Source organism: Lepisma saccharinum, chromosome 9 (genome assembly GCF_977018435.1).
Source record: "Lepisma saccharinum chromosome 9, izLepSacc3.1, whole genome shotgun sequence".
Lineage (NCBI taxonomy): Eukaryota > Metazoa > Arthropoda > Insecta > Zygentoma > Lepismatidae > Lepisma > Lepisma saccharinum.
In genome coordinates, this window is record NC_139237.1 from 80,081,119 (window position 1) to 80,095,272 (window position 14,154).

A 14,154-nucleotide genomic window follows, 5' to 3' on the forward strand; every position below is an offset into this window, starting at 1 on the left:
ATTACCCTCAGGGGTTGTAATAAATTGCAATTGCCCACCTACAGGTAATTGGTAATGATTTAAATTATTGTTAAATATGTACAATGTTTTGCGTGTTTTATCATCATTATCTGTAAATATGCTGTTCAGATGAATAATTAACAAGCCACTCAGTTTAGACAGCATATCAGAAGAGGGTTGTGGTGTTGGCAGCTCCATAATAGCCTGTTTTTTGAACCCAAATAAGTTCATAGGCATGTTTATTTATTTCAAATCATGCTCTGTAATTGGGCATTGATTCCCATTTTTCAAATCACAATGACCCCATGGTAGAGTATGTATGCCACATGATAAAATGCATCTCTTATCATCATGTGGGTCCAGGGCCACTTTTCTTACAATATTTGAAGTCAATAAGTGATCCACACTCTGAATTCTGGATTCTGATGTTTTGATTAAATTCTGGGATTTGAGGCAATTTTTATAATCTTCAAATACAAACTCTTTTTCCACAGTCACTCTGCCAATACCCTTGGCCTTTTTGGCAACAGCGCCACTACATGTTTTAAAAGTATACATCTTGGCACTTAACCCAGCAAATTCCACAATAACATCACCAAGTGTCTCATCTTTTAACTTGCCAGGCACCTTTTTGTTGTGGGGTTGAATTATTGTATGTTCACTGGTATCAAAGTATTGAAACAATTCAGGCTGTGACATATCTTGATAAACATCTTCTGTTTTAATATCAAGAATAAAACTATCCGTGTCCATGTACATCAATTTTATATTATCACCATAAAAAGGTTTCAACACATCATAATACAATGTTAACATATGTAATTTGGCCAATTCCAATATCACAGCCCCTACATAAATAGGTTTATCAAATTTGATCTTTGTTTTTTTCATGTTGAAAAGTGCCATATTTTCATCATAAATTCTTCTATAATTGAAATTAGGCTTTGCAACCAATTTTTTGCTCAGGCTGGGGTCAGTAATTATTTTAACATCGGTATGTTTTCTGACATTTTCAATAGTTTTGCCATACACAGAATTAACCATCAATTTAAACAAGCCCTTATCAAATTGGCTTTTTGCAGATGTTCGAAGCTCTGTGTTTGTATCAATGTATGGTTTCAACCATTCTGAGTGCCTGAACCTCAAAACTTTTCCAACTTTGGTCACTTGAACACCATGTTTCATCAGGAACTGGAGGTTTTTGTAATATATGACATAGCCTTGTTTCGGCTCCAGAGTCATCATGAGCTTCTTCTGTTTAGAGCCAGGTGAGCACTGAACCTCGGGAATTGGGGGCAGATCAGAAAATTTATTGTGCAAATCATCAGGAATTGTCAGATCAGCCTCTAAGAAGAGGCCATAGTCACTGTCATCAAAATCCTGAAGATCTTCAATATTGAAATCTTCAACCCATTCAAGCCCTGCATATGGCAGTTTTTGCATCATGGCATGACCATAGAGGCTGTTTGCATCTACATACTCTATATAATTTGATGGCCGTGCTGGATCATAATCAGGCATATATTTGTTATTTGCTCTGGCATATCTCTGGGAACATTGCACCATGCCTCCTCTTATACATTTCTCCATAAACAGATACTTATCTTGATCGTGGATCAGATCCAAATGCATGTTAGTGTTCAAAAACGTTGCAGACCATGCTAGGCTCGGGGCACTGAAAAAATATATTGGATCCAGTCTATAATTTTGCATGGAAGATTTTCTGAATGCCTGCAATATATCAGCTAAGAGGGTGACATCAAGTTTTAAATATGCCATGTGATAATCACCAAATGTCTGGCATTTTAAATTGTTCCACATCAACTGAGCATGGTGATAATCTTCATCAGTGATTCCAGATCCTCTGATTCTGCTGTAAAACGCTTCTTGTGGTGGCAGAGAACACTCATCAAATTTAGAAAAATCTGTAACATAGTCATATGGATATACACCCTTCCGCCTAATTAATTTCAGGTCCTGATTTGGAAACAAGGCACTTGTGATTTTGAATTGATCATCAGATAATTGATTTGCCAGTGTAGCCAGGCTAGCAGATAAAATTCTGTAAGAATCAAGAAATCTTATGTGAATAGGAACACCATTAACTTTAATTATCTTGCTAATAGATATATATTTCTCATCATTTTCAGCTAAAATATTTAAATTCTGCTTCTCAAACCCCTCGTACCTGATCAGATGATGGAAATCATAATTGGATGCTCCATGGCAAAATATGGGGACAAATCTTGGTCTCTTGATCTTAATATTACAGCTATTACACAGGGCCATTAAGAATTTACCATCTGTATGAGAATGGTGTTTCACCTTGATATTTATATCTGAAAATTCAGAATCACATACCGGGCATTTTTCTGCATTGTTGAAATCTTCAATCTGTTTCTCTGTTAAAGGCAACATGGGTTTTGATTTTAATAAGATGTTAGATGCTATGTCACGGCACTCATTTTCTATTCTATGTGCAAATTCTTTGATGGCATTTGGTCCCATGTATAAGTGTGGCTCACTAGCTACACCATCCCGTATAACTATATAACAAAAACTGGAAGGTTCATGTAGCTGGTATGGTGTAATTGAAGATTCTTCAGGATCTGGATTGCAGAATGCAAGAGGTTTGAGATTTGATTCAAAATCACAGACAATATATGCTGGGTGTTCCGACAAGGCTTCAAACTTTTTGAATTTGCAATTTTCACTTGGATTGGGCATCACCATATGAACAGGTTTATGGTTGCCACAGTATTTCAGATGCTCAATTAACTTGTTTTTGGCAATTTCTGCATTCACTTTACAAACCCCTTTTATTATTTTTTTACCATCAAATACACATAAACATCTTCTGCACAACTTGAATATTGTATTGGATTTGTCTAGTTGTGTTCTCACTAAAGCTTCAAGACTGTGTATCAGAGTGTAATGATATGTGCCATCCCCTTCAATTAAGAGCAAATCAATCGGAACAGCAGATTCATCATCAATTGTACTGATTCTGAGAGGTGCTATCAAGCAATTGCCAGTGGAACAAATAAATACATTAATAGATAATTGTCTGCCATTGATGTGCCTGGCCTTTTTTTCAAATTTATCAATATTCTGAACAGACATTGGATATTCTAAACCCTCCATTGCCTCATCAAAATCATGTTCATGTTGTTTGTAATAATTTATTCTCTGAGGATTTCTTGAAACTGGAAACAAAGCAGCTAATATACACCACAAAAAGCATTTCTGGTCGGTATTTTCAATATTGACCACGGCTCTTTTGTTTTTAATATTTGCAGGTAATGGCACATATGTAGATCCTTGTAATGAGCTGAATTCAGAAATATTAACATATAACTTATGTGATGAACCGCATAGGCTCCATCCTGATTCTTTTGCTGCAAATTCAGAGTGTTTAATGTTCAATTGATCCATCAACCTGCTTATTATTTTGTCTGAATTTGAATTTGAATATACAGGTACAGTTTCTGTTATGTGGGGCTGTGTAAATTTTGTGCCATTTGGTTTCTTATATTGTGCAAACAATTTAAGGGACAGTTTATAAGAGCCATTTTGTGCATTTAGAATTGCCTGCAGATCAGGATTTACACTGTTCAAAAAAGTCTTAATTCCACATCTTGGCTCTGATACAAACCGATAATCTCTTAATTGGGCATTAAAACTGCTATGGATGGGTGCATAGCATGGCTGCTTTGCTGCTCTAGCATTAACAGGTGCTTCATGCTTCCTTTTCAGACCAGAAGTAGATGGTTGTGAGGGCAATGTTGATAACTGTGCAGAGCAAGTATCTTTATGTTTATATGTGAAGTATTGCATGTTATATTTTCTATGGCATTTGGGGCATATTTTTGTGGGAGTTCTGCATTTGTCCGGGTTACAAATCTTTTGGTGCTTGGCCCAATTGGGGCTGGATATATTCTTATTGCATTGATTACAATATTTTTGACTTGGCATTTTTGTTGTTGTTTATTATATACAATTTCCTGGGATTCAAATCAAAATTCTATGCTGGATAAAAATATCAGCTGGGTTCAGCACTGTGCTTTGTGTGTGTGTGTATGTGTATATGTGTGTATACACTTAATAATTTTGGCTTTGGTAATTATATACAATTTCTTGGGGTTCAAATCAAAACTCTATGCTGGATAAAAAATATCAGTTGGGTTCAGTACAGACAAAAAAAAACTGCATAGCTCTATGTCAATTAGTTCTTGAGATTTTGTATTTAGGAACCACTTTGGCGGGAATAAAACTGCCCGGGCAGGGAATATTAATCCCACAGCTCCGCGGGGCGAGAATCTGAGAAACTGCCCCGAATATTGATCCCACAACTCCGCGGCACGGCCAGTTCCTCTGCCCGGGCGGGGAATATTGATCCCACAGCTCCGCGGGGCGAGAATCTGAGAAACTGCCCCGAGTATTGATCCGTGCAGAGGAACTGGCCGTGCCGCAGCTCCTCGGTGCGAGAATCTGAGAAACTGCCCGAGTATTGATCCGTGCAGAGGAACTGGCCGTGCTGCAGGCTTTTTTTCAGCGGCCTTCAGAGGCACTGACCTAGCACAAATACCTGCACAGACATGCATGTCCCAGAAGGCACTGACCTAATGCCATGTATATTGATTTTATATAACAACTTAGACAGATATAGGCCTGACTCTAAATATGAATGGATTACAACAAACAAGCTGGATGTAACAAATATCAGATTTTGTATAAAAAATGCAAAATATCCCAGTTTCAATTCAATCCATTTATCTGAATCGAAGAAACCAACAATTCACATATCCCCATATCATTGTATGCTTGCCCTATTAGTACCTCTTTTGCTGTTGTGCTCAATTAATTTTCACTAATTGGCAATTTTCTTGAAGAGGCCTAATAGAACAAGATACGGCGGTATGAGAAATATGTGAATTAAAGATATTTTAGCAATATACGACGTCTTAAGAAAGGCATATTCGGCTCCAAAGTACTTTGTCTAATGCTTACTACCATTCCCTATTACTGTAAAAAGAGTTAAAAATATTGACATATTGAAAAAAATTGACTTGTTCCCAAGTGTTCACCGAGTTCAGACATTTGCACATAGATGGCCCTGTTGTTGTTGCTTATCAAATATATATATTTTTTTGGAATATCTCTAAAACAGGCAAATTTTGTTTACTGTTTTCTACAATTGGCAATACTGACATGTATTACACACCAGATGAATTCAAAGCACAGAGGCCCATGTTTGTCATCAACACCTCAAAAAGAAAACAGGTTGTGGTGAATGACAGGACAAACATTAAAATTATCTGTGAATTCCATGAGGCATTACCTGATGACACCATATGTAGTGTTATTCTCATAGGTGAAAAATCATATGTTTATGATGTAAGAAATGAGAGGGTCACAGAGCAATTCTAGAGGGTCTCTGCATATTGCATTTTTGTTAATAAACAAATTGAAGCTGGTATCCAATTGAACTTAAACCAGAAGTAAATATGTATGGGTGTGTGTGTAGGTGGCTCTTATAAGCAGCTTGGCCTAGTTTTAAGTATGGCTAAAAAAATATCAAGAGGGGCATATTTTTGACAAGTTTATGGACAACAATCTCACAGAAGTGCCTTTTGTAAGTATAGACAAATCAATCTGAGGGGGTTCATACTTTCCGAGAAATTCCCGAGGGCATTTTTTACAAAAATCTTGGATTAGACGGGGTTCCACACTTGAGCAAAAAACTCATATGGGCATGTTGAGCTTGTTTTAAGTATAGCCAAATCTGCTTGAGGGGGGTTCATACTTTCTTGAGTTTATCCTATATACTTTCCCACTACTCACATATTGTCATTATAATATCCTATTTCGAGCAGGATACATAGTTCCAGAGCAATGAAATTGTCTCCTCTCCCCAGGAATCGAACCATGTCCTTTTAATGATAAGACGGCTGCATTAGACACTACGCTATCATCAGTGAACAGCCAGTTTTTATAATGTTAAGTTATCCTCGGAATCGTAACTAAATGATAGCAAATAATACAAGCCATTAAAAAATTTCTTAATGCTTCTTAAAAACAGTTTCTGTTTTCAGAATTTCAAATAGCGAAATGATTCTTGGAAAGGCAGGCAAAGAAATTCTTACCCCCACCCCCATGGCTGGCCCTAGGTGGGGGCCATAAAATATACTCAGGGCCTGTAACCAAAATATTTTGAAAAGTGTGAAAAAATCGAAGATTTTTTTTCCTTAGTCTGAAGTATTGTATTACCTAAGGCAGAACATGTTGAAGGATAAAACCAAGAAATATGTGAGGTTCTAAATTGGTGTTTCTTTTCATGGTTAGACGTTCATTATATTTAATTTTGACGCGCTGTGGTGAATTTACATTGTTTCATATAAAGTAATATCACCACGTCCTGATTTTATAATCGAACTAATGCATATGAGCTATTTTTGATTGGAATGTTTGAACACGATTTTTACTTAGTACTTGTTTAAAAAATGATTTCTTTAATTTGGGATATTTTTAAGTGTGTCCAAACAATCCACAAAGTTATGAAAAATCAGATTAGTTTCTTCATTGGAACCACAAGGGGCATATAAACCCACAATAAACTGTGCACAATAAATAATTATATCTATCTGGGAAGGGGCACCCGGAAGCGCTGGGCCTCGGGAGAGTGCCCGAGTTCCCCACTCTCTCACCGAAAAGAAAGCCGGCGTGAGACGAAATGCTGTACGGTATCGTCCGATTAATATTTACATTCTGTTTTAAATGTATACTATCAAACAGAGGCAATTACAGTTGCACATGTAACTGACTTTTGTGCAATGGCTAAAGGATATGATGATGATAGTCATTTATTTATTTATTTATTTATTGAACTCAACAGATACATACCTGATTACAGAGCCCATATGAAGGATACATAGTCAATACAATTACATATATTTCTGTAATATAGAGATAGAAATTATATATACACTTTATCACACAATTTCAATACGAACTTATGTGTTTAAGCTTAGGCCATTGTGTTAATAGTGGCTTTACTGAAGTCCCTTAGGTTCATAGAAAAGATGACAATGGTGTTATTCTTGATTAGCAAGTTATTGTAACTGGTGCACATTCTCCACAATGGATATTTCTTTTTAATTTCGGATCTAGCCTTCTTTATAAGAAAAACTTCACTCTTTAGTCTAGTTTTCGAAGACGGCATTCGAAAATTAATCTGGCAGAGTAGATGTTCAGCATCTATTTCGTGATTTAACAATTTCCACAAGAATACTATTTCATGTAACGTTCTTCTGTGACACAGCTTTGTAAACCGACATTCATATATTAGGTTGTCGTAGTGTTCAAATGTGGGGTAAACTTTCTGAAATTTGTATTTTAGAAATCTAAGAAATCTCGATTGGACTCTTTCAATTGCTACACTGTACTTTGCTGTGTCTGTATTCCATATAACAGATGCATATTCGAGTTTTGGTCTTACATATGAATAATAACAAAACTTTTAGTGTCTCTATACTCTTGAAATCCCTCCCCATTCTAAGAATAAACCCAAGGTTCTTGAACGCTTCACATTATTTGTTCTACGTGTTTATTAAAAGTAAGATTTGAATAAAAAATAACCCCTAAATCCTTGCCTGTAAAATTTCTTGCTAGAGTATTGTTGTATATTTGATACTGAAATTCAACTAGGTTTTTCTTTCGAGTATATATTACATAATGGCATTTACTGATATTTAGTGTTAAAACATTGATTTTTGTCCACGTTTCTAACTTTGTAACATCATTTTGAAGTTGCACACCGTCCTCTTGTTTGTTATTTTCCTGTGAAATTTCAGGTCATCTGCAAACAGCAATTTGTGTGAGTTTTCAAATGAATCCGGCAAATCGTTAATAAGTAATGTGAAAAGAAGTGGCCCAAGGTTAGACCCCTGAGGTACTCCTGAGGTGACTCTTATCTCGTCGGATGTGTGGCCTTTATACGTTACGTACTGCTTACGGTTCTGCAATAGGAAGCGAACAGTTGACGCAGTGGTTCAGAAATATTGAAGCATGCTAATTTACTTAATAGAATATCGTGGTTAACCAAGTCGAACGCTTTGCAAACGTCGGTATATATTACATCAACCTGACCTCCTTCGTCCAATGTTGAACTAAAAAAATTGGTAATATCGGAGAGATTGGTCAACACCGATCTACGTGGTGCAAAGCCATGCTGAAACGATGATATTACAGGTTTTACGTGGGTAAATATTTAACAGTGCATGATTTTTTCGAATATTTTTGCTGGGACTGATAGTATACTTATTGGTCGGTAGTTTTGTACGTCATTAGAGTTATTGCTTTTGGGAGGCGGACAAATTGCCGTGGCTTTCCATGTTTCAGGAAATTTGTGTTTTGCAAGAATTAAATTGAAAATTAGACATAATGGGTATTTCAACGACTACATAGGGCAGTATCTTGTTCGGTCCGGCGGATTTCTTAGGTTTTAAGTTTTTAATTGCTTTTTCTACGTCTTCAATTCCTATCTCTGTAATATTAAGATTATCCAAAGTTTCATATTGTTTATGGTTAGGCAATACTTTCATGTCATATCTAGGGGGATCTTTTTTATACACCGACTGAAAATTCTGTGCAAAAGCTTCGACTACTGATAGTCGGTCTGGCAACACTATCTTTGAACAGTACAGGATCTTTATTACTTTTCCTGCGTTTATTTGTAACAAACGACCAAAACTGGGTGCTATCTTTTGCAATATTTATTTCCGAATTGGCAACATAACTGTTGTATGCATCAATAATTTCCTTCCTAACTATTGTTCGAAATTCGCTAAATTTATTGTAGTGGTATGAAAAGTCTCCCGCCTGTTTTTTACACTTCTTGTGGTGATAATGTTTCCTACTTATATTTTTAATAATGCTGCTCGTAAACCAACTGCACTTCACACAGCACAACAAAAATTAAGACGCTTTTGGGTCCTTGTAGCTCGAAAATAGCAAGCTTGCTTTTGACGCTCTCTTGTTGCTAGGAGACTGTAAATAGTTTGGGCATTGCATCCCCTTGAGAACTATTTTCGAGCTACAAGGACCCAAAAGCGTCTTAATTTTTGTTGTGCTGTGTGAAGTGCATACGGAAAAACTGCATAATATTGACAATAAAGAGATCAATGTTGTTTCTTTTCGTAAAAGACTGGTAGAATTAGAAAATATTGTGTTTCGGTCACTGTTTTATTTAAACAGGATTAGTATTTTCTTTTGTTTGTACCTGTAAACATATGTGTCATACTTCATAGTGCATTGTTACACATTTATACAATGCGTAATCAACGTTATATATAAATTATTATGTTCCATATTTGTATTTAATCGCAGTATAGTGAATTTTTGTTCAGCTTATCAAAATCGATGTACGTTGATATGTAGGCTATATAATTACGTTTTCAGAGTTATAATTGTAATTACAGTTTTTCAAAGGTTAACTCAAGTATTTATTCTTAGGTCCCTACTATTGAATTAAAAAAGAAAAAACTTGCTCGCCACCCCCCCGCCCCGCCGCAAACTGAAAGAAATCGGTATTTATGTTTTGCTTAGCATTTGCCCCCTCCCCCTCAGAAGAAATCGGCGCCTATACTAGTACCTCTTTCAAATATAAAAAAAGAAAACATTAGTCATTAGGAAACTAAGAAATTTACAGAAATGAAATTTTGCATATTGAAAACAGAATCAAATGCCAATCAAGTATTATATAAATTATCGCTATTACATGTATATTACGCCTGCCAAGCTTGTCTGAGCATGCTACAGTCCAGAGTAATGCCTTACTATCGCCTGAGATGTTTCGTTGACTCGCAGATAAATAATGTCTGATGGTGATAAGTATATCTTATCTTAATTCAAACAACTTAATCCTTCTATGTTTACATTGTTAGGAGCTATAAAACTTCAAGATCGCAAAATTAATTTGGTATCCTTTAAGAGTGGTGAAAAATGCTTTGTAAAATATTTTCTTGTTATGAGGCTATCTTCAATGTCCGTTTATAAGATACAGATGAAACGTTTTCTACTAAGAACCAACAGTTGGTGTAATTGAAGCAAGTTGACGCCAGGCACAAATGCGTTACTCTTAATTGACTGAAGTCTAGGCAGATATGCTAACCATGACTGGACCTACAGTTTAAATTGGGATCCGAAAAACTGTGTGGCTTCACCGAGAATTGAATCCGCGATCCCTTGATTTTTAATTGTAGGATAACAGTGATGCTTTAATATAATACAGGGTAAGTCAAATGACGTTCCCGATTTCAATACGTTTTTTTTCTATCTTATATAGAAGAGGTTAACCGCAATTAGTGTACGCCGTGGCAGAGTGATTATCACAACGTACTACGACGGCAGGCTTCGAATCCCGATCTGAGTATGGTTGTTCTTTGTAAGTGTCCCTTCATCAATCTCACCATATCGTCACTCGTTCTCATCGTCGAGATTATCTAAAAGTGGCTCGTGGCTGATTTCACTTTACTTTGCGAATGACCCTCGCATAACGTAATATTCAAGGAACAATCAAGACAAGAACACTCACCTCTCTCTCAAAGGTCTCTCTTCTTCTCCAATATACTGAAACCCATGCATGGAACTGTGTTGGCAATAATCTTTCAAATATGCTCGAACTCGTGAGGGGCGTTCGCCTTTAAGACGCGGGCGGGTTCCTCCATTTTCTAAGTCTGAAGATCCAGTGAGAACAATTTTTTCTTCCTTTCTTTCTTCTTCCTTATTATCTGAAAAGAATACAATAAATTGCACACATAATGCATTATTCTTCCCTTATCGTGTGCCAAAAATATTTTACTGTTACGGCGCTATTTCCGGCCTCCAATAGCAGAAGAGAGCGGCGATTTACTCATATGATTGGCTGTTCCATCCACCTGACGTGACATGTGGAAAGCGCACCTCCGTAAGAGCCAATCACGGTTCCTACTTCCTCCATAAATTAATGACGGCACAGACTAGCCGGGTGCGGACTGAGCCGGAAGGGAAGGCTCACGCAGAAAATTACTGAGCCACTGCTACGTAAGAATATTAAAGTATATAAAAATTGTAATTCCATTCGAAAAGCACAGATGATCTGGTCTCCATAGCTGTTGTCTTTCTACGTCTTGATCGTTTATTGCCAGTAGAAGTTTAGTAAGGCGGGATATTTTGTTTGTGTAGTTGGAGGGGGGGGGGGTTCCAGTTACATATCTAATATATCCTTAAATTGGCCATGGAAAACTGGTGTGACATTTTTGTCGATGTTAGCAGGGTATTCGTGTTTCGTGGAAAAGGGAGTGGGGGAGGAGGAGGAGCAATAGCAAATGAAGAGGACACAAAAATTCTAAGAAGCTCGAAAGTTAACACAGCATACTGTATATGGTAATAACTAATAATATTCAAAATATTTTTTAAAAAAAACTTGTGGGAGTGGCTTTTATGGAGAAGTGGCTTACACTGCCCCTAATTTAGCATCGCTACTGAAAAAGATAAGAATGAGGACTGACATTCATGTTCGGACTAAATAAAATGGGCGTGTGCAGCTTCTAGCACGTTGTTACTGTACAAATACGCAGCAACGCTTTTTATTTATCTCTCTAATTATTTTTACCGAAACGCTTTGAATTAATAACCATACACTGTTTCGTATGTGTTGGGTATTTGAAAGGAACAAAGTGAAACGTGTCATGACTTCTGTGCGGATGTGAATCGAAAAAAAAGAAACCCGGATAGTTTACAATCCTCTCTGCACCTCTTCTAGATACTCTTTTGTTTGAAGAACCAAAGGTTAATTACTGCCTTAGGCTGTTGTTATGCGGGACTAGAACCTTAATATGTCTCAAAGTGAAAAAGAGAAGAGTTCCAAAAGTTAGAAAAGGGTCCCAGTCGAAATATTATCACGTATACTAAGGACAAGGGACTAGCTCTCTTTCGCATCTTGAAAAGCATGTAGCAGGTGTTGAAGTGAACTTACAGGATCGCTAGTGCAAGCTAGGTTGTTTGTAAAAATTCAAAAGGCAAATATTCTGTGCTTTTCATTGTCATTGTTCAGTTGTAATGTTAAAGAGGAAATTTGGTTCCCCAACATTTAGATGAACTTTTAAGTATTATGACTACAGTGACCCAAGAATCAGGACCAATTGGGAGGTCTGTGATTTCCATGTACTACATTACTGAATGGCAACTTCTCGCAACATGAGATCAGTGCACTGACTCCTCGATCACCTGAATTAAATCCTCTGGCTATCTGAAATTCAAAGTGTACACTGTGAAGATCAGGGACTTGCATAATTTGCGTGAGCGAATTACTGTAGCGTGTCGTGTCATTCCGCAGGACATGGTGTCCCATGTGGGACATGAAAACATGCCTACAGTTACGTTTTGATATTGGTGGAGATCACATTGATGTTTCCCATTGGTGCTGGACTTTTGAACCACCCTGTGGAATTAAAATTAATCTACAGCACTAACAGCGCGTTATATTTACGATTATTTATTAAAAGCTACAGCCAATATTTATTGAAATCAAATAATGACCATTCTTTTCATAAATATTTCACATATCGATAGAAATATCATTACAAGTTATTTGAGCATGTTCTGGCCTTGAATTACTCACAACAGTTTTTATTTTACATTGCCCTCGACAAGTATTTGATTTTCAGTGATAATTCTTTCTACGCTGTTATCGCCCGTCAAAGATAACACACATTAATTTAACGTATATAGTGACTACCTTTCAAGTGCTCAAACATGAATCTTTACATGCCGACATTGATTTTTGACGGGATTCCAAACCGGAACCTCTGGCGTCGTAATGCACGGTGATAGCCAATACACCAAGGAGGTCGGCTGGTGATATTCGTGTCAACGTCTTCTGTGAAGTTTGTATTTTTGCTCTACAGTTTACGTTTTACCGGTAGATGTCGCTTGAAAGAATATATGAGGTTGCTTTCATTTGGATACTGTCTGCCATTATATTCAAAATGAATTTCTTTCCTTCAAAAATGCGTTGTTTTTTTGTGTGGTTACAATTTTCTAACTAGACTGTGTAAACTCGAAGCTTAATAAGCTTAGCCACAAACCTAGTTTAACAGCCTACAACACTTTAGATCAAGGAATCTTTACTTCATAGTACACTCACCTGATTTAGCGTTGCAATTCGCTTTTTATACAATAATTTTTTTCATCTTGGACAATAATGCTGTATAAAAAGCACTAAGTGAGGCGAGTGTACCTTATGCTAAATATTGAAAGATGGTTGCTTGCTTCTTTATTTTTTTTACTCCTCTCCATAAACCGTCTTCACTTTTTCTGTAAAATTAACTTGCAGAAGAAAGACTTACGTATGAAATGCAACTATGATGAAATATCTGCCCAAATTAGTTAAGCTGTACGGAACCAACCCTTCTGATATTTGCTAATCCGGTGCTGTGTGTGAGTGTGTGTTTGTGTGTTATATTGAATGCTGAAACAGTAACAAATGACTTGTGAAATATTCACGAATGGAAATATAACCCAAACCTATTTTGAAAAGCGTACAACGTAGTTTTTGCACTAAATATGTGCGATAGATTCCACAGAATTTATTTTATCTTTCTCCCTATTCATTTCCATAATAGTACAGCTACTTAACTAAAATTGCAATGCATGTTGAAGAATAACACATAATGGAAAATAGGTAAATGTTGGATTCAACACTCTGAAAACTACGCGTTTAGATTGCAGTAAACAAATAATAATAATAACTTTCAATTTACAGACCTCCACAATCATTGTTAAAGTAAACATGTTAATGTGCTATGTAGAAATAGAAAATAAATGACTTACCACGAGCCATGATGCTGACTAAATAGTATGTGAAGAGCAACTCCCTTCAAAATCCATAAGGAATCGGATGCAGATAAGATTTAGATAAAAGAAATAACGACTCAGAATTTCCATCATTATCACCAATATATATTTATATTTATGGCCTGATACCAGGTAGATTATAGAAATCATATCGGTAATGTTTATTGCGGAATTATACTGATTGTTATATCAATATGTGAATAACTTGATACTGCTCGCTAAATCTTATCTCACGTCTCAATTTGCAAATAAATTTTG

The 14,154-nt window shown here is 36.4% G+C and overlaps 1 protein-coding gene across 1 annotated transcript in view; it reads right to left on the reverse strand.

The window, feature by feature from the left end:
* The window catches only part of LOC145992760 (pickpocket protein 28-like), a 99,998-nt gene extending 86,087 nt beyond the window's left edge, over positions 1-13,911 (reverse strand). The window contains exons 1-2 of the mRNA XM_083129148.1: positions 13,873-13,911; positions 10,595-10,790 (exon numbers count right to left, since the gene is read on the reverse strand). Coding sequence (XP_082985274.1) covers positions 10,595-10,790; positions 13,873-13,882 — 206 coding nt within the window. The 5' untranslated portion in view covers positions 13,883-13,911. The remainder of the gene's footprint in view (positions 1-10,594; positions 10,791-13,872) is intronic.
* Between the last annotated feature and the right edge of the window lie 243 nt (positions 13,912-14,154).